The sequence below is a fragment of the Cricetulus griseus genome, chromosome X (genome assembly GCF_003668045.3).
Source record: "Cricetulus griseus strain 17A/GY chromosome X, alternate assembly CriGri-PICRH-1.0, whole genome shotgun sequence".
NCBI classification, from domain to species: domain Eukaryota; kingdom Metazoa; phylum Chordata; class Mammalia; order Rodentia; family Cricetidae; genus Cricetulus; species Cricetulus griseus.
Genome location: NC_048604.1, coordinates 40587773 through 40613119, shown reverse-complemented (window position 1 = coordinate 40613119; position 25347 = coordinate 40587773). Strand labels below are relative to the sequence as shown.

Genomic DNA, 25347 nt, shown 5'->3' with positions numbered 1-25347 from the left:
TATCCCTAGTGCACAAATGGACTTTGGGAGCCCATTCCCCGTGGAGGGATACTCTCTCAACACAGATTCACTGAGAAGGGCCTAGGTCCTGTCTCCCAAATGATGTGACATTCTTTCATGATCCCCCATGGAAGGCCTCGCCCTCCCTGGGGAGTGGATGGGGGTGGGATGGGGAGGTCAGTGAGAGGCATGAGAGGATGGGACGGAGAGGGAACTGGGATTGGTATGTAAAATAAGATACATAAATTATATGTATATATATATAAATATATATATATATTATACAAAAGTAAACATAACCAAAATAAAGTGGAATAATGATTGAGAAAGAACTCATAATATCGATTTTTGGCCTTCATATGTACCTGCAACAGAAGAGTGTAGCAAGAGTTCTAATAGGTCAGCTATCAGAGGGTGAAAGCTGAAAGATCAGAGAAACAGAGCGGCCAGCCACTAGAATTCTTACCTCTATCAAATCCTCAGATCAAAGGGGCAGTCCTGTCCTCAGACTGCATCCTCAGAGTGCTGCTTCAGAGTCCTGTGCCAGACTGCTCCCTCAGACTGACTGCTTCAGACTGCTGTGCCAGACTGCTCCCTCAGACTGACTGCTTCAGACTGCTGTGCCAGACTGCTCCCTCAGACTGCTGCTTCAGACTGCTCCCTCAGACTGACTGCTTCAGACTGACTGCTTCAGACTGCTGTGCCAGACTGCTCCCTCGGACTGACTGCTTCAGACTGCCATGAGCTCCTGTCTCCTTGCCTTTATATTCCTCTCTCCATCCAGCCATATCCCTTCCTGTCTCTACCTCCTTAGTGCTGGGATTAAACGCATGTCACTCCAAGTGCTGGGATCACCTTTGTATGAGTGCTGTTTCTCTTGTAGACTGGGTCAATTTCTTGTAGCCCAGGATGGCCTTGAACTAACAGATTTCATCTGCCTCTATCTCCTGTGGGCTGGGATTAAAGGTGTGTGCTGCCACTGCCTGGCCTCTAGGGCTAACTAGTATAGCTAGTTCTGCACTCTGATCTTCTTTATTTGTTAAATCATAAACAATATATCATCACAGAAAAGCACACCCATATACATGTGTACATATGCATATACATACAATAGATAGATATTTAAATGAATATTCATTGGGAGATTGAAAATCAAGGGAGACAAACTATTAGATTAATACAAAGTGTGGTCAGGATTTGTAATAAATTATTTTCTTTTTTTAAATTTAAATTAGAAACAAGCCTCTTTTACATGTCAATCCCAGTTCCCTCTCCCTCCCCTCCTCCCCTGACCCCACATACCCCCTATCCCAACCCCTTTCTGCTCCCCAGGGAGGGTGAGGCCTTCCATGGGGGATCTTCAAAGTCTGTCATATCATTTGGAGCAGGGCCTAGACCTTCCCCGGGTGTGTCTAGGCTGAGAGAGTATCCCTCTGTGTGGAGTGGGCTCCCAAAGTCCATTCATGTACTGGAGGTAAATACTGATCCACTACCAGTAGCCCCATAGATTTCCCAGACCTCCAAACTGAACTTCTTGTTCAGGGGGTCTGGTTTGGTTCTATGCTGGTTTCCCAGCTATCAGTCTGAGGTCCATGATCAACCCCTTTGTTCAGGTCAGCTGTATCTGTGGGTTTCTCCAGCCTGGTCTTGACCCCTTTGCTCATCACTCCTCCCTCTGTGCAACTGGATTCCAGATTTCAGCTCAGTGTTTAGCTGTGGATGTCTGCATTTGCTTCCATCAGCTACTGGATGAAGGCTCCAGGATGGCATATAAGGTAGTCATCAATTTCATTATCAGAGAAGGGCATTTAAGTTAGCCTCTCCACTGTTGCTTAGATTGTTAAGTGGTGCCATCCTTGTAGATCTCTAGACATTTCCCTAGTGCCAGATTTCTCTTTAAGCCTATAATAGGGCTCCCTCTATTATGGTATCTCTTTTCTTGCTCTCCTCTATTCTTACCCTTACTCAGTCTTCCTGTTCCCTCATGTCCTCCTCTTCCCTCCTCTCCCCCCTTCTCTTTCTCCTAACTCTGTCTCCCCTCCCCCATGTTCCCAATTTGCTCAGGAGATCTTGTCCCTTTCCCCTTCTCAGGGGAACCATGCATGTCTCTCTTAGGGTCCTCCTTGTTTCCTAGCTTCTCTGGCAGTGTGGAATGTAGGCTGCTACTTCTTTGCTCTATGTGTAAAATCCATATATGAGTAAGTGCATACCATTTTTTTGTCTTTTGTGACTGGGTTACCTCACTCAGGATTGTTTCTTCTAGTTCCATCCATTTGCCTGCAAATTTCAAGATTCCATTGTTTTTTGTGCTGAGTAATACTCCACTGTGTAAATGTACCACATTTTCTCTATCCATTCTTCAGTTGAGGGGCATCTAGGTTGTTTCCAGGTTCTGGCCATTAAATAATGCTGCTATGAACATGGTTGAACAGATGTCCTTGTTATACGAATGTGCTTCTTTTGGGTATATGCCAAAGAGTGCAATTGCTGGATCTTGTGGTAGACTGATTCCCATTTTCCTGAGGAATCGCCATACAGATTTCCAAAGTGGCTGTATGAGTTGGCACTCCCACCAGCAGTGGAGGAGTGTTCCCCTTTCTCCACATCCTCTCCAGCACAAACTGTCGTTGGTATTTTTTATTTTAGCCATTCTGACGGGACCAAGATGGTATCTCAGATGCTGCTAAGCTTTCTTTTTTTTCTAGTCTTACCAGTTTATGAGTGGCAAAAGCCCAAAACTTAGCCAGTGGTGAGAGCTTGGTCTTCTTTCTTAACATACATACAGGCTGTAACATAGCTCAGTGATATGGTGCTTGCCAAGCATACACAAAGCCCTGGCTTTCATCCCAAGCACCTCAGAAAAAAAGGTATACATAAAGATACAAATATCTCTAAAGCAATATACATGAACATGGACTTCTAGATTCCTAAGGATATGCTAGAGTTTTTCAAAGTCCCCAGATTGTCTTCAAATGTTTTTGTTAATTTCTTTTTGACCCATCTGTTACCCATTGCCTCGGGCAACCACATGCTCAATAGCTGCCTCTGATTATTTTTAACAAACACTTCTGGGAAAAGGCTTTTGTGCTAGATGAACTCTGTGTCAGGTCAAGTAAAGACAGCTTTGTAAATGAAGTCTTCTAGAGGAGTGCCAGACAGATTCAATAATGACGGTCCTCTACAAATGGTACATTGAAAGAACCCCAAGCCCATTCTCTTCCCTCCAGTGTAAGCAGAAAGTTAAGTAGTGATAGAAATCGAGAAGAAAGAATATATGTAAAAAATCATTTTGTTAGTAGAAATGATAGGATTTGAGTCAAAATTGCATGTACCAGATAAAGAGTTTCTACAGTGATGAAAATCAGAAGAACTAAGAAGACAAAGTATTTAATGGGGCTGTGATATTTAGTTTTGTGAATAGTGAAGTGATGGATTTGATTTGATATCTAAGGCGTAATCTCCAGGAGATAGTTACAAAGTTTGTTTTCTTCAATATTAGGGTATCATCCACAATTATGTGTTTTTTCTTAAAGACTCACAATAATTAAGATATTTTAACCCATTGAAATCAGCCTAATTGGATTTTCTTTATGGTATTTTATATCCACTATATTACTGATTCATTTCCCTTTAATATTGCTATATAAAATAACTGACCAGGAAATGTTAACGTAACTGTACATTGTTTTGCTTTGGATTAGTTTCAATTCCTTATATTGCCATTATTATTTTATTACTTGTCATTTTTGCTATTCAAAAGCTCTATGCTTAAAGAGGAAATGCAGTTATTACCAAAGCAATAATCACGTTTTCCTTCTTTTCTATGAAATTTAGGCAATGAACATTTTGACTTCAGTATTGCTTCTATATGCAAAAGAAGAAGAAGCTTTTTGGCTTCTGGTTGCTGTATGTGAACGAATGTTGCCTGATTATTTTAATCGTCGAATCATTGGTAAAAACAAATATAAAAAGAATACAGACACACAAACATGCATGAATATATCTACACATGAATGCTGGCTTAATCTGTTCTTGCTGCTATCACCAAATGGCACAGACAGTGATTTATATTATTTTAATTAGTGATTCTAGAGGCTGGGAAGTCCAAGAGCATGTTGCCAACATCTGTTCAGTGTGTTGTCAGGGTCTTATTGCATTATAATAATGTGACATAGGATATCATATGGTCAGACAGAGCAAGCACACTAGAACTAGCTTGCTTTTTATAACAAATCTGCTTCCATGATAACTTCCATTAAAATTAACTAATTGATTCATTAAAGCAGAGCTCTTGTGACTGAATCACTTCCTGGAGGTCCTAACTCTAAATACTATTACTATATTGTTTAGTTTCTAACAGAAGAAATTTTTTCAACCTCAGAAGACTTAGTCTTTTCTAAACAATTTTAATGTCTATTGTCTATTTCATGGAAGAGTGTTTTTGTTTGTGGATTGGGAGGGGTGGAGTTTGTTGAGACAAGGTCCAGCTGTATATCTTAGGGTGTGTAGCTCCAGCTAACAATCTTCCTTCCTCGGCCTTCCAAGTGCTGAGATTACCGACATGTGCCAAAAAGCCTGGCTTCTTATTGAAGAGTTGGTAAGTTAGATTGAGATAGACAGAAAACACAAGCAATATCAAAATGTCACATTGACAGATGCTCTTGGGCAAAGACCTTCGAATATTGAATGGGTGGTTGGAAAAATGTTTTGTATGTTACTTTTTCAAAATTAAGAACCGGGCCTGCTCTGTAATGAAACGGAAATTTTATTTTGAGTTTATAAACACTAGATTGACAAAATGATGACCTGAGACACCCAGAGCTACTAAGGAAGCTTTTAATAGTTTTTTTGGGGGGTGGGAGATTTGAATTAACTTAAAGTCTCCATATTTATATGAGTTTACTTCTAAAAAATCAATTTTTCTTTGTTAATTGTGTGATATTATCTTTAGTTATAAAATGTATAAAGATCTGTAATCCCATTTTAATACTTATACATAATCTATCCTTTGTACTTTCATAAGTTTTCAGTACTGTGCCTAGGTCTTGATTATGTTGCCTTTTGTTATATATGCACATATAACTTATATGTGCATTTATCTTTACTTCTATTAATTGTGAATTCTTTTAGGACTAAGGATGAGCTGAGTGATAGCATGTTTTCCCAGTATGCACAGGCCCTGAGTTACATCCTACCACCACAAAAGATACTAAATTATTTGAAGATGAATCCCACTTCATTAATAGTATCTAGTATATGTCTCTGACTGTAAGAAAGACTCGGTGACCCCTCAAATGAATTGAAATTGAATTTCTCAAGTGTTCTTAGGTTCATGACACTCAACTAGCAGTTGCAGAGATGCTCAAATTATAGAAAAAGCACTCAAGGGCTCCTATTTGAAGGAAGTGAGATGAGCTGTGTCAGGAAGCTAATGAAATTGGAGAGGAATCACAGAGAAAGCTTTTTGAAAGGTGGTCCTTTTTTAAACTTGCTTTGATGTTTTCCAGGTGCCTTGGTGGATCAGGCAGTGTTTGAAGAACTTATTAGGGATCACCTGCCTCAGCTGACCGAACACATGACTGATATGACCTTCTTTTCCTCAGTTTCTCTCTCATGGTTCCTCACACTTTTCATTAGTGTGCTACCTATTGAAAGTGCAGTGAATGTGGTGGACTGTTTCTTCTATGATGGAATAAAGGCCATTTTACAACTGGGACTGGCAATACTTGACTATAATTTAGACAAACTTCTGACCTGTAAAGATGATGCTGAAGCTGTAACAGCATTGAACAGGTATTGTAAGAACTGCAGCATTTAAATCTGGTGGTGGGCCTGGGGAGATGGATCAGCAATTGAGAATGTTTGTTGCTATGCCAAATGAGTTCGATTCACTGCACCCATGTCAGGCTTCTATCCAGCTCCAGGCTTCTTGTCTCCATCATCATCCCAACATGTATGGTGTATAAACACACAAACACATATATAAAAATTTAAAATCTTAGCCAGGTGGCACATACCTTTAATCCCAGCACTTGGGAGGCAGAGGCAGGCAGATCTCTGTGAGTTCGAGGCCAGCCTGGTCTACAGAGTGAGTTCCAGGACAACCTCCAAAGCAATACAGAGATACCCTGTCTCAAAAAAACAAAAAAATAAAATCTTTAAATCCAGTGGAGATCTGAGTGATTAAGTTGTTCAGTCTGCCTAGTTTACCAGTGAGGAACCTGAGTCCTAGAAACTTCAAGCAATTTGTTTTAAGTCACAGAGCTGGTTGAAAGCCAAGCCAAGCCCTTTGTTTTTACATAGAGTGCAGAGAAAATATATCACTTTGATGTGACGTTAGGTTCCTTACATATCTGTGCTAACATTAATTCAGTAAATGATAACATTAATACTTGTACTATAAACTAGAACGTGTCTGTATAAGAAGTAATCTGAGGGGCAAAAAAACCAGTTAGTAATGTTAAAGTATCCAGGAGGGAAAATTATCCTGCTTTCCACGTGGCATTAGTCAGGTCATTGAGTTTTATTTTCCTGATAAATTTTGTATGAATGAGACTTTGCATTGGAGTGCATGGAGTTTTACGTACATAGGCATATATACATACATCTCTATGAGTTAAGCATTGGGAACTTGAATTGGAGACTATAATGCTTCATCAAACCCCATTCTGTGCAGAACAATATAGACACCTCCCTTTGGCATTCAGAACTCTTAAGGCTTCAATTTTCCTTTTTAAAACTGGTTTCTCCTTTCAAACCTGTATACTCCTGATATTCATTCTATTCTGAATGGGTTTGGAGCTTTTGCTAACTATGCACTGAACCTGTTCACTTTCTCACTCTACAAGTCATTTTTGTATCTAATTCCCTCTACCCAGTCTCCTAATTCCCAGTCATATTTAGATTCTTCTTCATACTCCTTCCCTTGTGCTCTCAGTTAAAATTTACCTCTGACTGACCTTAGGAGACATTAGCTGTGGTTTTCTCTGCTACAATTATTTTAGTTTCACTAATTCTTACATTATTGTCACTTTTGGATAGGTTCTTTGACAATGTCATTAATAAGGATAGCCCATTGCCTTCAAATGTTCAGCAGGGTTCAAATATCAATGAAAAAAGCAGTCATACTAAAGTGGATATTACAGATTTGATTAAAGAATCCAATGAGGTAAGTTTTACATACCATAAATATGATTACATAGCATATTAATAATTGCATGGCATATTTATATATTGTATATTAAGAATGAGATAGGGAGGAGCTGGAGAGGTAGCTCAGGGGTTAAGAGCAGTGGCTGCTCTTCCAGAGGTCCTGATTTCAATTCTCCGAAACCATATGGTGGCTCACAACCATCCGATGAGATCTAGTGCCCTCTTCTGGCCTGCAGGCATACATGTGCCGGCAGAACACTGTATACATAAAAATGTGATAACACCGGGCATGGTGGTGCACACTTTTAATCCCAGCACTCAGGAGGCATACGCAGGTGGATCTTTGTGAGTTAGAGGCCAGCCTGGTGTATAAGAGCTAGTTCTAGGACAGCCTGCAAAGCCACAGAGAAACCCTGTCTTGAAAAACCAAAAAAAAAAAAAGAATAAGATAATGATGCAAACAAAGAAATAACTTAAAAATCTAACTGCACTATAACATTGAGTTCTGTGAATTGATCCTAGGTTGTATACTTCTGCTTCAACTTATTTTTCATTAAATGATATTAAAATCACTTGCTTTTCACAAATGATGACCACTTTTAAATATGTATCAATCCATAAAAAGTTAAAAATCATTCTCTTTTACAGACTAAGACTTTGACCAATGTTCTTAGCCAAGACATATTGTAGAGAGATATAATTTTCTACAGGGAACATACAAAAAAATACTGAGGTGGAAATATGCAAAGTCACTGAACAGATCAGGAAAATAGCTAGAAATAGAACCAACGCCTCAGAGAATTGAGTCTGATGAAATTCAATTGTAAGAGAAGTGGATATTTATTATGAATGAGTATCCACGGAAATCATTTCTTGCAGAAATATGGTAGTATTCGCTATGAAGATATACATAGCATGCGCTGTCGAAATAGGTTATATGTGATACAGACCCTGGAGGAGACCACAAAGCAGAATGTGGTGAGTACACACCCGGTGGGGGAAAACCCTGAAGTAACTTTTATTTAACTTCCTTTAAGATTAACCTTCCATGGAAATAAAATGAAAGAGGCTAACTTTTCGAGCTGGGTTCTTGCCTTGGCTTGCCTTGTAAGTTTTTAGAGGAGAAATGTTGTTTACTTCTGGCTGAATGATTGTGTTTACTTCAAAATGTTTTATATTACTTGACCTTCAACTGTACTGTGAAGCAGCGTGGAATGCTGTAGTGTAGGCATTTGAGCAACAAACATTTGTGGCATCCAGCTTCAGTTAAAATATCTTGGGCTGGAGAGGTGACTCAGTGATTAAGAAAATATACTGCTCTTCTGGAGGACTCGAGTTTGGTTCCTAGCATCCAGATCCAGCAGCTCCCAACCACCTGTAACTACAGCTACAATGAATCAGGCACCCACTTCTGGCTTCCACAGGCATTGCATTCAAACCCACAGATATACATATATACATAATTAAATACTAACATTTTAAAAATAGCTGACTGTCATGATGGCAAATGTTTCTAATTAAATATTGTTTCTCTGTAATACCTAAAGGAAAGTTAAAAGTATAAAATACAGAATTCATTCTTAAAGTATTTCTATGGTTCCATAGGCACTACTAAACATATAAACAAACTAAAAGAAAAAAACTACATAATCATTTCATTAGATGCTGAAAAATCCTTTGACAGGATCCAACATCCCTAAATGATAAAAGTCTTGGAGAGATCAGAGATATACAGGACATACCTAAACATAATAAAAAGCAATACACACCAAGCCAATTGCCAACTTCAAATTAAATGGAGAGAAAATCAAAGAAATTCCACTAAAATCAGGAACAAGACTAGGCATTTTAAATGAATCTTATTTGGCTGTAGTATCACTCATGTTCTATTTTGATCATTTGAACAAAGAGTTTAGCAATGATCACTGCATCTGTGTTAAAATGACCTTTATTTCAGAATTTCTTTTGCTTTTTTAGAAACATAGTCTCAGTATGTACCCCTAGCTGGCCTGGAGCTGGCTATGTAGACCAGACTGCCCTGAAACTCACAGAGAACTGCCTATCTTTGCCTCCCAAGTATTAGGATCAAAGGTGTGAACCACCATGCCCAGTTTTAAAAAAAATGTGAATCCTAATTTTTATATCAATTTTGTTTATAGTGTGTAATAGATTTTGTAGAAAAGTCATATTTTCTATGCTCTGAAATACTTTAGTGTACACAGGAGTTAACTGTTATTAGAAAGTTTGAGAAAACAAACCTATAAAACCTTTGAGTCTGCTGGCATCTGGTGATGGTAGCTCTTTGGTTACCATTTCTGTTCTGTCTATTCAAATTGTTTGCAAATTCAGTTAATTTTGGTGACTTACATTTCCCAAGGGAATTACCTATTTTATCTCAATTTTCAGATATATTTGCATAACAATTTGTAATTCATTTAATAGGTATTCAATGCTGCATTCTGTATGATGAATACCTTAATGACTTCTATATCCATATTTATATGTTATCCTTTTTAAATTTTTATTGTATTTATTTATTGGAGGGATGCACTCATGTGCTGTAGTGCACTCCATGTGCACTCACGTGGAAGCCAGAGTAGCAAATATGACAGTTGGTTCTCTCTATTTACATGAGTCCCTGGGATTGAACTCAGGCTATCTTTCTTAGTACCAAGTACCTTTATCCACTGAGCCATTTTGTCAGCCTATATATTACACTTTTCTTTTCATTGATATTTATTTATGCTATCTTTTATCACACCAGGATCTATTTTAATTTTTTAATTGACAGAGTATTAATATAACCATGTATTAATGATATGTGACATATATTATTATAATATTATTAATATAATAGTACACTAAAGTCAAGTAGTAGTTATAGCAGAAACACAAGGTTAATTCAGTGGTTAAAAAAATTCAAGAAATAACTTGGCAATTGTAAGAGCTGCAATAAAAATTGATGTGTAGGTTTTTAAAAAGAGTAAATATTTTATACACGTAGAGGAAAACTTCAAGTGAGTGTCAAGACTTTTTAAAGGAAATATTACAGTCTAAGTTGTTTTTAATCTTTTTAAAGTTGCGTGTTGTATCACAAGATGTGAAAATGACTCTTCAGGAACTGGATGAACTTTATGTCATTTTTAAGGTATGCTTGTTCCTCTTTAATGAAAACTAATCTTTTAGTAGAATTTTAGCACAATTACTCTTAACTATTTTTATGTTTTAACAGACATTTTTTTTGAAGATTTTTTTATTTGAATTAGAAACAAGATTGTTTTACATGTCAATCCCAGTTCCCTCTCCCTCTCCTCCTCCTTGGCCACCCCTCCTCAACTAAAACCCTACCTATCTCATATCCTTTCTGCTCCCCAGGGAGGGTGAGGCCTTCCATATGGTGTCATCAGAGTCTATCATATCCTTTGGGATAGGGCCTAGGCCCACCCCCGTGTGTTAACAGACATATTTTTAAAAAATCTTTTTTCTGATATAATAACTTTCCTTTTCTATTTGTTTTTCATAGAAAGAACTGTTTATATCTTGTTATTGGTATTTGAGTTGTCCAGGATTAAAGCATCATGACCCCAGTTTGTCATATTTGGAACAATATCAGATTGACTGCCAGCAGTTCAGAGTGTTGTATCATCTGTTGAGTCCTTGGGCTCATTCTGCAAACAGAGACTCACTGGCTTTATGGACATTCAGATTGTTGGATGAAAATTCTGATTGCCTTATAAACTTCAAAGAATTCTCCTCTGCAATTGGTAGGCTGATGCCCTTCAACTTTCTAAAGCAAAACATAAATATATTCTCCATCCCCCCCAAAAAAAAATTCTCTAGCACCCAGAAATTTTTATACTACTGCCGATTGCTGCTAGTTTAGAGTAGTTTTTTTCACATTGTCTTCAGGTTTAGTAATTATGAGGCCTTAAAAATGTGTTTTCTGCTAAGCCTATGCATGTTGATCTCCTTTTTATGATTTGCTTTTATTTTATGTGCATTGATGTTTTGCCTATATGTATGTCTGTGTGAGGGTGTCAGAAGCCCTGGAACTAGAGCTATATACAATTGTGAGCTGCTTTGTGGGTGATGGGAATTGAACCCTGGTCCTCTGGAAGAGAGAGCATCCATTGTTCTTAACCACTGAGCTATCTCTTCAGGCCCACATATTGATTTCTTTTTGCCCACCCCTCTCAAAGAAGCAAGCTGTTAGATGTGGAAACATCTGATTTAACAGGAAGGAAGAGAATGTCTAGGATTTTTCCACACCAGATAGATTTTCCCCTTGGGTAAAAATCTAACCATATAGCCTAGATAAGTGATACAGAAATACTAAACAAATGAGTTGTGCATATAGTCGATGTTATAGCTTTTGTTCCTTTGTTTTGCATACCCCCAGCAATGATTTCTTTTCAGATTATCTTGAAGAGCAGTTCTTTCCTCAAATGAATTTTAAGGCCTCATTCAAAAAGAAAAGGGAAATGTGAGGTTGGGATAAAGTAGCTAGTAAAGAGAACATGCTTTTCCCCTGATACAGTGTTTCAGTTATGTGTTTGAAAGAAAAAAATCTTACTGATTGAGTAGTTAACTGTTAGCTTAGGAAATACCATGTTGTAAGGTGGTGATGGCGCCCCCCTTTAATCACAGCACTCAGGAGGTAGAGGCAGGCGGATCTCTGTGAGTTCGAGACCAGACTGGTCTACTGAGTGAGTTCCAGGACAGCCAGAGCTGTTATACAGAGAAACCCTGTCTTAAAAAGCTAAAAAAAAAAAAAAAACAGAAAGGAAGGGAGGGATAGAGTGAGGAGGAAGGAATGGAGGCTTGAGAGAGAGAGAGAGAGAGAGAGAGCAAATGAGAGAAATGTTTGGATCCTAATTCCTGGCTATTGACTATTTTAATTGCTTTGGTTGGAGTTGGTTGAATGTTTAGAAACATAATTTTTTTAATTGAATTTTATTGAACAGATATAATGTACAATGGAAGTTTTACTGAGAAGCTTAAACTGCTTTTTAAGCTGCATATTCCTCCAGGTAAGAATTAACAGTCTTTAATGGTGTACAGTAAGTGGTATATAGTAAGAGTTCATTCCATTGTAACAGGCATCGTTGCACATATAATTTCATTTTAACAAATAGAACAATTTTCCACATGATAAAAGGTTATTTGTTTCATTGTGGCACTCAAGTAATATCACAAGTATTTTTTGCTGGCATAGCTATAGATGGAATGAAATATAAGGAAGAGATTCTGTGTAACAGGTGGATCCTCAGTTTCCCATTAGTAGGAAATTATTTATTTATATATGTTTTATATATGTCTAGATAGATGTATGAAGTTTGAGGTAGGATCTCAATGGGTATCCCAAGCTGACCTCAGCCTCAGAAGTGCAAAGCTATCACGTATGTGCCACTGTGTCCAGCTAGCTAGCTCTAAAATGATAGCTTGTACAAGAAATTATTTATCATTAAAATATTGGGATAGTGTTGAATTTCTGCTGTCATTGTCATTAGAATAGAGGTTCACTTTAGACAGATTACTAAACTTGCAGATGGGTACAAATTAGCATGTGCTATGTTACAACATTCAGTTTATACCTAATGTCAACTTTAGGCTTCCACATGTATACACAGGCTCATAGATGAAAGCATGCATAACCACACATAAAATATATTTTATATGCACTCTCTTAATATGCCTCATAATCTTTGAAAGATTATATTATTCTTCCAATTTTTTAAAAAAAGTAAACTGTGATGTTCAATTATGTTCTAAATATCACATAGTTGACATAAGATCCATCTGACTCCAAAGCTCTTTTTTCTGTTCTACTGTACTTTCTCAAAGTCACCATGGCCTTCCAGTTTTCATAAGAAAAAATTTCACTGTCCTTAAGATTACTTCCCAACACATCCCTACGTTGAAAAGAAATATTGCAAAAAATAGCTTGGGTTTAGCAATTCATAAAATCAAATAGTACCTCACAATGTGTCTAGTGCTCTCCCTGGCTTCCTTTTAAAGCCTTTTAAAAAGGCTTGTCAGGTTAGCAAGGATTCATTGCTTAGAAGACCAACAAACAAAAAACATCTTTAATCCTTCAAACATCCAAATCACACAGTATCAAAAACAAAAGACAAACCGCATAATAAATGAATTGTGAGAATACATTTTGTTAGATTATGCTACTACTAGAATGTTTGAACTTTACATTTCATACATTGTTGGTAGAGTGAGTGAAAGGAGGAATATTAAATAGGATAAAATATAAACTAGGCAACACTGTGTTTCTGTTGAATAACAGTGGAAAACAAAGCACTCAGCTTCATGTTTTCCTTGTTAGTGCGGGAGTTTTAAGATTTCATGGTCAGATATAATGCAAACACCAGATTTTCTTCTTTCAACCCATCTGCTCCCTAGAACTCAAAGTGAGTAAAGGTTTATTTGGTACACAACAGAGCATAACAATATTACTTCCACGTTTCTGTATGTGCACATTTCTTATACACTTCATCTAATGTCTACTCTTCAGTGTGTTTGGGTATAAGAACTACTTCTCTGTCTGACATTGCTAGTAAATGTGATTTGGGTTATATGCTTTCAGCTTACACTGAAGTGATGTCTAAGACTTCGTCAAAGGGCGATGAGCTTTCAACAGAAGAATTACTTTATTTCAGTCAGCTCCAGGGTAAATATTTGTTTAAACTTTTACCTGAATCTGTGTTGTTTTGAGTTGGATCTTACTGTATTTCTCAGACTGGTCTCAAAGTCTCGCCCTGCAATAATCATCCTGTCTCTGTCTCTCAGGTAGATAGGACAATGAGCATCTTAATGATTGGCTACTTGTGGAGCTCTTCCTGACTTGATGGTCACTGTTATCACTTTTTGATACTACAGTAGCAATTAGCATAGTCTATAAAGATTTGACTGATTAGATTGTGTTTAATAATTTTTAGTTTTTGAAATTTCTTATTTAAAAGAAAGTATGTATAATATATTTTTGCTTTTAATTGTATTAAAGAAATTTCTAGGCTGTATCACACCAATTTATGCCTTGATAAAGGACATTGAAGCTGATAGAATCGCCGATGATTTATAAACCACAGCTTGTATTTAGATAGTGAATCCTTGTTAAATCAAGTGTAAGATACAAGAATGAATCTGCTTTTCTCACATAAATTGCATGTGATGCACACTTGTGTGTGTCATTTGCTTCATTTTCATAGGTATATGGTCTCACAGAGAAAATTTGTGTGTCTATTTGTTTACTGCATTAAAGTGAGCAGTTCAAAACTTCAAAAAGCATCTAAATCTGCCCACTTTATATAGAAGAGCCGTGAATACAGAAAGAAGTGAATTGTACAGGGTTTCACAATGAGTTGTTGCCTTACTCAGGACATGTGGCTTGTTCCTCAGACTTCCATTATATGTGGGGCTTTCCTCCCAGTAATAAACATCTTCATTTGAAGGCAGTCAAATGGAGAAACTGTCATTCAGAAGCAAATACTAAAATTTGATATATTACCCTCTATGACTTTTTAAATATTAATATACAGTATCCTTTTCTTTTACTATGAATATTTTTGATACTTTGCATTCTAATGTCAGGAGGTCAGATCACATAAAATTGCTTTTGTGTGTCAAAAAATTAATAAATGCTCATAAGTCTTTGTATAAAATATAATTTTACTTTTAAAAGATACTTGTTAAACATGTTACAATATGCAGTTGCCCTCTTTTCCCTTTAGTTTCCAAGCATGCAGATAAGAAGGAAGCAGAATCAGGAAAAAATACCCCTGAAAAAGGTACTATGATAACAATCTAGGAATCTTCTTCAATTCATTCAATTATCAATTCTATAAATAGCTATAAGGGGGAGGAGGTAGAGTTCTTTAAAAGCTTTGTATTTGTCCTGATATAATTTTTAGTTACATCATGTTGCTATAACAATTCATTATTTCTTCTTCTTGTGATACTTACATTCAGAAGTTATAAAAGTTTAATAGTAAATGATCCATATTCATTTTTTATTATTTTAAAGATTTTTATTTTAATTAAAAAATAATAGGTAATCATTGTGGCAGAAATTCAGACAGCATGTAGTCTTTCTTAGCCTCACACTAACCCATCCAGCAGTAAAGGCTGTAAACATTTTTGGCTATATCCTTTTCAGACTTGTTTCTTTGTATACACAAACATACATAGTCATCTCTCTTTTTAAAATATCTATAAACACTGTTCTACTGGGTGCCATTTTTTATTTTTTAACATATCGTGGATAATTTTCCATGTCCATTCATTTTGATCTTCCTTTTGAGTTTTAATGGAACAGAATATTTTATAATTTGATTGCAACATAATTTGTTTCAATTACTGGTTCAATACTAATGGACATTTAAGATGTTTCCAGTTTTTTTCATTGTAAGCTGTGATGCCACAAAAAATTAACATGTAAATATTAGGCTAATTTGAGAAATATTTCTTAAAAATAATATAAATGCAGAGAAGTATAAAAACATTGAATAAAGTAGTATGCATAGTTGATATTTTGATAGACTATGAAATTATCCATTTAAAGCTCATAATTCTATATTTTAAAACATTTAGTTAAAATAATTCCTGGAGATTGTAGTACTTTTTTCCTCTTTGGGGGCCCACCACCTGAACTCCCAAATAAATGCATGGAGGCCTATTCTTTCTTATGAATGCGTGGTCTTAGCTTGGCTTATTTCTAGCCAGCTTTCATTAACTTAAATTACCCTGACTACCTTTTGCTTCTGGGTTTTTGTCTTTCTCTACTCTATATACCTTTCTTTACTTCTTGCTCTGTGGCTTGCTGTGTGGCTGGCCCCTAATATCTTCCTCTCCTCCTCTCACTTCTCTTCCCAGTTTTCTCCTCCTATATATTCTCTCTGCCTGCCAGCCCTACTATCCTTTCTCCTGCCTAGCTATTGGCCATTCAGCTCTTTATTAGACCAATCCGGTGTTTTAGACAGGTAAAGTAGCACAGCTTCATAGAGTTAAACCAATGAATGCAGCATAAAAGATTGCAGCATGGCCAGGCAGTGGGGGCACACACCTTTAATCCCAGCACTAGGGAGACAGAGGCAGCCGGATCTCTGGGAGTTTGAGACCAGCCTGGTCTACAAAGCTACACAGAGAAACCCTGTCTCAAAAAAAAAATAATAACTACTCCAGTGTTTTACCCAGTTTTCATGAAAATTTAAATAAGTATTTTAAGATCACACAAATATCATCTTGACTGAACCCTTTAAACAAATGAATCAATAGTGTTTTCAATTTTTGAAAGGGAGCCACCATTAACCACTTTCATAATGTACATATGAAGAATTTAATATAGAAAAGATTAAGCATAGTAGGATATATGAGTATGACTACACGACATTTATTGTCAGATCAAATGTACTGTTTTAATCTAAATACAGCATTTCCCCCTTTTTTCTGTATTTTTGCTATTCCCCAAGTTTCCCAAAGTAAAAGATTTGGTTTAAGTGGAAGTGGAGAATATGTTCTGAAAGCTAGTGAGTGAGATCAAAGCTAAATTCAGATCATGTCCTGGCTCTTTTACCTCAGAGTAATATCTTTCAATTTTCAGCTATTCTTTCTGAGATTTGGGGATATGTTATGAGTTGTTCATTATAAAATTGTTTATTTCTTTCATTCAGGCAAAGGAAAAATTGACATTCAAGCCTATTTAAGTCAATGGCAAGATGAGCTTCTTAAAAAAGAAGAAAACATTAAAGATTTACCAAGAATGAATCAGGTATAGAATTTTCCAGGTGAAAATTCTTAAATTGTTTTGTATTAATGTGAGTGCATGAAGCCCATGGTTCCATCACTGATACCACAAAAGAGAAGAAAAAGCAAAGAACTTACATGCTATTACAAAAATAATTACATAATCTGCAGGTTAACATCTTTATAAGATTCGGGTAATCATTAAAGAGGTGAACAATTTTTTTTTTGAATTCTGTTATACCTTAAACACTTAAATGCATTTAGTGTTTCTATAGAAAATTTTGTATACATGACATATTTCAGCATTAAAAGCATACATGTATTGAGTAGACATTTAGTTAGTGCCTACCAGATGTCAAATCTTTTGCTAGTTACTAAGAAATTACTATAATAGATTTCACTTTAATCCCTGATTATCTTGTATTTGATACTGCCTTGGTAATGCTAAGAACTAGTGTAGACATTATTTAAATTGATCTCCTTCTTACATATTGCCCACATGTTCTTATAGTCTTAAAAGAAAGATGGATTGATGCAGATACTGAAGTTCCCCGGAACTTTACCAAAATGAAACTATCAATATTTTAGAGTGTCTTAACAGACTTTCCAGTTTGATAGTTAAATAAATGCTTTATAAAATAAGCCCAATTGGGATGTTTTCTAAAATCATCATAAATGAACAGTACTATAAAAAGGAAAGGTAAAGCATTTTATGATGTATTTTATGAAGCATATTATTTGTACTTGTTTTATGTACATACTTGTAAGGTTGGACAACTTAATTGGAGAACTAACTCCTGGATTTGAATAGCTTTTATATAGACAAGTATTTTCTAGGAATATCTAGAATTACCTGGGGCCAGTTAGCAAACTTAGATTCTCTTAATTTTGGCACTGTATCTGACTTTAAAAACAAGCACATCCAAAGGAATTTCTTAGAGTTCTTGCACTACTAGTAGGTTCCAAAAGTCATTCTTTCCTAACATTAAGTCATCTTACCTGAGTGTCCACTGTAGCCCTTTGATAGCAAATGGAAGTCCTTAATCCTTTTCTTAAAATTGATTGATGAGAATTACATGGAAGAAAATATGGAACTTTGTGTAATCAAAATTGTCACCCAACAGCAAATAATCCTGGCAAGCCAAGTGCCAAGAATTAGTGTGGATATGCTATTCTTCAGTTTGGCAGTGTGTGAGAGGGCTTAAATGAGATGTTCTTCCATGGTTCATACTTACCTTCCTAGAGCAAAGATAGATCATGGAATCAGTCTTCAGTTCTATGGTGAAGTTTATATAAGTCTTATTCAGAATACTATCCACTTCTAAGTTCCATTTATATTTACCAATTCTAATGTAAAATTTCCAACTTGTGTATTCTAGTCACAATTTATTCAGTTTTCAAAGACCCTGTATAACTTATTTCATGAGGACCCTGAAGAAGAGTCACTATATCAAGCCATTGCTATTGTCACCAACCTTTTGCTCAGGATGGAAGAAGTTGGAAGGAAACTCCACAGCCCAACATCATCAGCCAAAGAGTTCTCCAGCACAGCCTGTGATTCTGGCCCCCGAGGGCCAGAGGGGAATGCGGACAGCAATGTGGAGAAAGGTCCTTCCTCTCCCAGGGAAGAACACCAGTGGTCTTTTGCATTTGAACAGATTCTTGCTTCTCTCTTAAATGAACCAGCCTTGGTGAGGTTTTTTGAGAGACCCTTAGACTTAAAAGCCAAGATAGAGAATGTGAAAAGCTCCCAGTTAAGGTCTAGAACCAAGGTGTAAATCTCTGCCATCATCAAGTTTACCAAGATTCCTGTACTATCAGCCTAATTCCTGGGAATTCTTCTCAGGGATATATTGCATTACCTATGTGCTCGAAGGCAAAAAAGAGAAAGATACTCAGAAACAGTGATTCATTCCTTTGTATTAATTGTAGTTAAAAAAAAATTCTCCTAGTCTGTGTCACAAGATATGCAGCATCAGGGTCACATGCTCAGTGGAACCACCAGAGGGCACCACCATATCACTTTAGTCAGTCAGTTACAAATTTGTGATGCTGCTTCCATGAGATTACTACTTTGTCAAAAGGTGGTGATATGTTTATTAGTAATACTTTTATGGCATATTGGTGAACTTCTTTTTTCTAATTACCCCAGTCCTGTAAAAGCACTTTAGAAAACTCGTCTTTAGAACTGTAGCCTTAATTATCTGGGAAATTACCAATTTAGAGCCTTGATTTCCAAGTTATGTAACTGGAAGTTTATTAAGTTTTTAAACTTAATTTTCTTCAACATAGTAATACATGATTTTAAAAGCAACTTCTGCATTCTCTGTTCTTGGGGGGTTCAGAATTTGCTGGTTCACACTACTAACTCTGTTACAGATAAAAACAAATCAAGAAGTCTAAATTCTGAGCTGAGATAAAGAAAAACATCACTGGATTTAGACTTCAATAGAACAAAGCCAGCGTTTTGAAAAAGGTTAAGAAACAGTTGATTTGTCTATATAGTTCTTTCATTTACACTGAGACATATCTAAAAGTTCTTTAGAGTGCTGTTGTTTGTGCATTTGTCTCAGAATGACTTGTGATTGCTTGTGCCCCAGCTTTTTATTCTGAATTTTTATCAGTTGTATTTTAATTTATAGTAGGTGGTGTGGAACAGTTACACTATGACTGAATTGCTCTATTAGTCTGGCAAGCACATGAAGTATAGTTCACGTATACTTACTAAGGTACTATGTAGAATTGCCAGCATCTACCTAAAAAGATAGATGACTCTCTGACTTAGATGAGTAATTTTTACTTACTTTATGCTTCTAGGTCAGACATTCTGTGACAGTCCATTTAAATATGCATGGACTTACTTTGATAGCACTTTAAAAAAACAATCAAACCACGTGAACCTGTCCTGTCCTCTGCCATTTCCAACAAGAATGATATATTAAGCAATTGACTTAGGAAATGGGGCAGGGATTGCCCTGAGGAGCCTTCTGTCTTCACACTAGACTTTGATTTTAAACTCTCTGACTTGGATAGAAGCAAAATAAAACAAAGAAAAAAGGGGCAAAACTCCTTCATAGTGACCAAATAAGTTTCCCTTTTTGGGAAGGAATTGATGTGGTTAGCCTTTGGCAAGAATATGCTGTGAATAAAACCTAGCAAAGAGGGCTGAGTCACGTAGCATACAGTCTTTTCAGTGAGTTAAACAGTTTTCAAATTGAGTCTTTGAAAATTCCTGAGTTGGGTTTGGCCAAATACTGGTAAGCATCTTTAAGATTTGATTACACTGTCTTTTCAAGGAAATGACTACTTAAAAGAGATCATTTAGAATGAAGTCTTTCTGCTGTAACTCAGAAATGGTTTGCTGAAGTATGTCCCAATTTTCAATCTTAGTTAATAGTTTATATTCGAACCATCACATCTGCTATAATGTAACAATTGTTATACGACAATAGCTCTAGCAAAACATATGGTCTGTGCTTATATACAAAGGCACTGTTATACACACTTGGTTGAATATTTTGTCAGTTGTATTTACAAGAAATCCTTTCTTAAAGAATATGTTGTTAATTTTTGATATTATTTTGAAGTCAGAATAGTGAAGATTACTGGATATTGTATTTTAGCCTAGGCTAATTAAAGATAAATACTTAAGGGATTTTTGAATTTCAAAAGATTATAAATGAAGGTTAACAAGACAATGTATTTTCTGAGTCTGCAGGAGAGATAAGATAAACACATTATAGTTTTATAGCTGCTGCCTTGTTAAGCAAATAAGTTGTTCCTAATATTCAAAGTATTTTGTTGTGTCAAACTGAAATAGTGCATTATCTCTTTTACATTAAATGTTATAAAGTGACTTTGTCTTTATAAGTATTAAAATCTATTATATTAAATATGAAAATGTTTATTAAAAAGGTGAGTTCATTTATTATGCATTCTACATGCACATGGTTAAAATATCATTTGAGGGTGCCCTTTCTACACCAGTTTAGAGTCTCGTTGCAAGAAAAACAGAATTCATTCTCAATTAGTTTAGGCAGGAAACTTTATTACTGGATAGTAAGTGGCTTGTGTCATCATTAGAAGGACTAACTTAGTTGAACTTTCAAAAACAAGATCCAAGGCCACACCACTCCCAGGCTATCAGGAAAGCTGCTAAATCTTCTATAATTAGGAAACTGCCAGAATGAAAGTACATCACTATTCTTGCTACCTTCAGAACCTGCATCCATCTGCAAACAGATGCTAACCTCCTTGCCCCTCCTCACCCATGCACTCATGATTAAATTGCAGTAGGGCAGCCAAACATCTTCACAGTCATCTTCAGCAGCAGAGATGTTAGAAGCACAGAGTCCACCTTGCTTCTCCCAACCAAGTCTCAGAAGTCCGCACACATTGTACAGAGTATGGGAAATGTTCTTTTAGCTTCTGAAGTACCAGAAACACTCTAATATACTGGAATGGATATTAAGAATTGTGTGAGGTTGTTTTCCCCCTTCTGTTGCTGCATAATAAATTAGTACAATGCACATTTATTGTCTCACCATTTTAAGATGTCACACCTGGGGGCTCAGCCTAGCTAGGTCCTCTGGGCCGTGACCAAGGTCTGATCAAGACTGATCAAGACTGGTTCTCAGGTAAAGGCTCAACTGAGGAAAATCTACTTCAAAATTCACTGTGGCCTTTATATCTAGGTCTGAAAGCCTCTTGTAAGTGGCCACCCTCAGCTCCTAAAGTCCTCACACAGTCCCTAGCAGTTACTTTTAGCATCTACAGGACTTGCCTCTCAGGCTTTTCCAGTATGGCTTGGTCTTCATATCAGAAAAGGTAACCTCTAGAATGAGTCTGCCAAGAAGAGTATCCTATATCCTATAATCCCAATAGCTGTACCCCTGCCTTTGCCATGTGCTTTTGATTAAAAACAAGTAACCAGTTCTGTCTGTGCTCAGGGGAAAGGATTGCATAAAAGCATGGAGACCAGCAGGCAGAGATAATGAGAGGCGCCTCCTAGAGTGTTTGGATCTATCTGCCACCAGTGCTGATACATGTCATTATGCTATCCACTGCTTTCATCGTGCAGCACACTGTTTGAATACTCGTAAACAATGAGTAATAGCAGCAGCTGCCGCTGTGCCCAGCATCGCATAAACCTGTGAACAGAAATACACTAATATCTCCTAAAGAAAGACCCAAGTCGATCAGTTCCTTCCATCTATCCATGACTGACGATCGGTCCTCTTTATTCATTTTCTATCCGATCTTGATATTCCTAGAATGTGTAAAATAGATTATAAAGCTAATGTCAATTGATATAAAACAGTGGGAGGGGAGACTATTAAAGGAAATTGATTATTGTGTATAAATAGATGTCTTAAAGAGATGGAGAAAGTAGGTGGCTCCTGCAGTCCTCATACATAACTAGTCAAGGTTATCATTGTGGTAAGGAGGGTTTGGTCTGGTCATACCATAAACAACTTTTTTCTGGTATATACATCAATGAATCTTAACACATGTATTTTTATAACATCCAGATACAGACTACTTCCTTCACCCTAAAAACAGGCTCCCTCGTGTCATCCACTTATGTATTTTCTCACTCCCCTAGCCAGCAACTGATCAGTTCTTTATCAACCTTATAAAACACCACTTGATGATCATTTTCCCAGATTCTCTGTCCCTCAGAACCGTGTAACTAAGAAACGGTTAATTAGATATTTGTTCCGAGATTGTTTGAATGTACAGCGAGCCACAGGAAATCAGAGACTACAGTATGTCTGACGATGTAGATCTTGCTGTAAGCACTCAGATACTGGAGTAAGGGTTAAAGTGATTTTAAATGCCTACACTTTACCCCCCCCCCATTTTCAAGCAGATTTTATTAGTTTTTCAATGGGTTTCCTTTGTCTCTGTTTTGGTTTTTATCAGCTATAATCTGTTTGGGGGGCTTGAAGTAGGACAGGTGACATGGATGCCTGTGGCACTGAATCCCTAAAGGCAAGGCGAATCATTCCAGTAACTACATCGCTAGGCGCAGAATCAGTCATCAGAGCAAGCACATTTTATTGTTAGGCTCACATTATGCTGCAGTTTCTATTTCTGTCACTAGAACTACATTTTTCCAACCATCTCATCCATCAATAGACTTCCTAATTCCATTCATCTCCCTTTGCAGGTAACATCTTTTCTTGTGACTAATTTTGAGATCTTTTTAATGTGTGTGACTGTGCGAGGTGGGTATGTACACATGAGTGCAGGTATCTTTGGAGTCCAGAAGAAGACATAATATTCCCTGAAGCTGGAGCTATGTACCAGTTGTGAGCCAGGTGATACGGTACTGGGAAACCAACTCCATTCCCCTGCAAGAGCAACAAGTGCTCTTAATTGCTGAGTCCTCTGAGTCCTGCTCTTAAGAAATTTTTAAAAGATGTCTTTCTTTTTATTTTATATGCATGAGTCTTTGCCTGTGTATATGTACCACATTCATGTCTGGTGCTCACTGAGACCAGAGAGGGTGTTGGATCCCCTGGAACTGGAGTTACAGATGTTTGTGAGCCGCCATGTGGATGCTGGGAACTGAACTTGGGTCCTCTGGAAGAGTAGCAGGTGCTCTCAACCACCGAGCCATGCCTCCAGTTTCTTGCTTTTAAGATCTTAATTTTTTTCAGTGTTCTGCAGTTTCGTATGATTTATCTGTTTTTTAAACAGTTTATTTTTTTCATTTTATTTCGTGTTTTGCCTGCATGTATGTCCATGCCTCTGTGTACCTGTCTCCCACAGAGGCCAGAGGGGGACATCAGATCTCCTGGAACTGGAGTTCCAGATGGTTGTGAGCTGTCATGTGGGTGCTGGAAACCAAACCTGGGTCTGTTCGAAGAGCCACTTCTTAACCACTGAGCCAACTCTCCGTTTCAAGTGTGTTTATTGTTCAAATTATCAGAGAATGGGAATAGAGTTGAACAATAAGCCATGACATTCCTCCTTTAGTGAAAAGCATATTTTTCTTGAGCATCAATTCCAGATCCACAGGAAACCCAGAATTGGTCAAGTGATTCTGTCTGTATTCCCATGATTCTCAGGATCATTCACTGCTTCTAAATGTTCTCGGGCTTTATGAGACTTTTGTCTTAGTTAGGGTTACTATCGCTGTGATAAACACCTTGACCAAAAACAACTTGGGGAGGAAAGGGTTTATTTAGCTTATACTTCCACATCTCTATTCATCAACAAAGGAAGCTCAAACAGGAGCTCAAACAGGGCAGGAACCTGGAGGCAGGAGCTGATGCAGAGGCCAGGGAGGGGTGCTACTTAGGGCTTGCTCACCCTGGAGATTCCACAGTGGGATGCACCCTCCCACATGAAACATCAATTAAAATGCCCTACAGTCTTTCCTACAACCCAATCTCATGTAAGCATTTTCTTACTTGAAATTGCCTCCTCTCAGATGACTCCAGCTTATGACAATTGATATACATTATATCAATTGATGTTAAACTAGCCACCACTGCTGCTAAGACTGAATCTACCACCTCACCACCTTCAGATAGAAATTAAACCACAAAAAGAATATGATTTCCCCTTCACGATTTGTTAGAACATCACATCCAGGAACACATGAACATTTTCCATCTCACTGGGTCTCACCCTTCTCCCTTTTTATCTTGAGGTTGACCCCCTGAAGATTATATGCTCCCCCAAAACTTGCCCTATGCATCTATGATTTTTCCTTTGATACGAAGCATTTTGAGTAGCACAATAGACTCTCTCACTCCCGTAACTGTTTTGAGTGGGGAATCGTCTTACTAACCCTGCGATCCATTTTTCCCAGGGCCTCCTAAAATTCCAGTGAAGAACAATTTTTTTTAATTTCCATTACATGTGTTTGAATTTTTAATTCATTTAATTTTTAATATATTTTATGAAAAGTAGCTTTTTCTCATGCATTCTAAAAGAGTAAGCAGTGGAAAATTAATTGAGAAGTGACATACATAGGTTATAAAAAATCTTGTTTTTTCCCAACTATAATATGACCCCTGGAACATATTAAGAGTTTCTGGAGCTGGGCGTTGGTGGCACACGCCTTTAATCCCAGCACTCGGGAGGCAGAGGCAGACGGATCTCTGTGAGTTCGAGGCCAGCCTGGTCTCCAGAGTGAGTGCCAGGATAGGCTCCAAAGCTACACAGAGAAACCCTGTCTCGAAAAACAAAAACAAAACAAAAAAAAAAAAAAAAAGAGTTTCCGGGACTGGAGAGATGGCTCAGAGGTTAAGAGCACCAACTGTTCTTCCAGAGGTCCTGAGTTCAATTCCCAGCAACCACATGGTGGCTCACAACCATCCCTTATGAGATCTGATGCCCTCTTCTGGTGTGCAGATATACATGGAAGCAAAATGTTATATACATAATAAATAAATAAAAAAATAGTTTCTGTGTCCCTAGTTCATG

The 25347-nt window shown here is 37.1% G+C and overlaps 1 protein-coding gene across 5 annotated transcripts in view; it reads left to right on the top strand.

The window, feature by feature from the left end:
• The window catches only part of Tbc1d8b (TBC1 domain family member 8B), a 66351-nt gene extending 45589 nt beyond the window's left edge, over positions 1–20762 (top strand). For 4 of the 5 annotated variants that reach the window (XM_035449920.1, XM_027433618.2, XM_035449922.1 and 1 more), the window contains 11 exons: positions 3835–3952; positions 5508–5793; positions 7042–7168; positions 8032–8130; positions 10232–10300; positions 10676–10916; positions 12117–12182; positions 13751–13834; positions 14895–14951; positions 16833–16930; positions 18285–20762. In XM_035449920.1, coding sequence (XP_035305811.1) covers positions 3835–3952; positions 5508–5793; positions 7042–7168; positions 8032–8130; positions 10232–10300; positions 10676–10916; positions 12117–12182; positions 13751–13834; positions 14895–14951; positions 16833–16930; positions 18285–18683 — 1644 coding nt within the window. In that variant the 3' untranslated portion in view covers positions 18684–20762. The remainder of the gene's footprint in view (positions 1–3834; positions 3953–5507; positions 5794–7041; positions 7169–8031; positions 8131–10231; positions 10301–10675; positions 10917–12116; positions 12183–13750; positions 13835–14894; positions 14952–16832; positions 16931–18284) is intronic. The other variant, XM_035449921.1, reaches the window with a different exon arrangement.
• The last annotated feature ends 4585 nt before the right edge of the window (positions 20763–25347 follow it).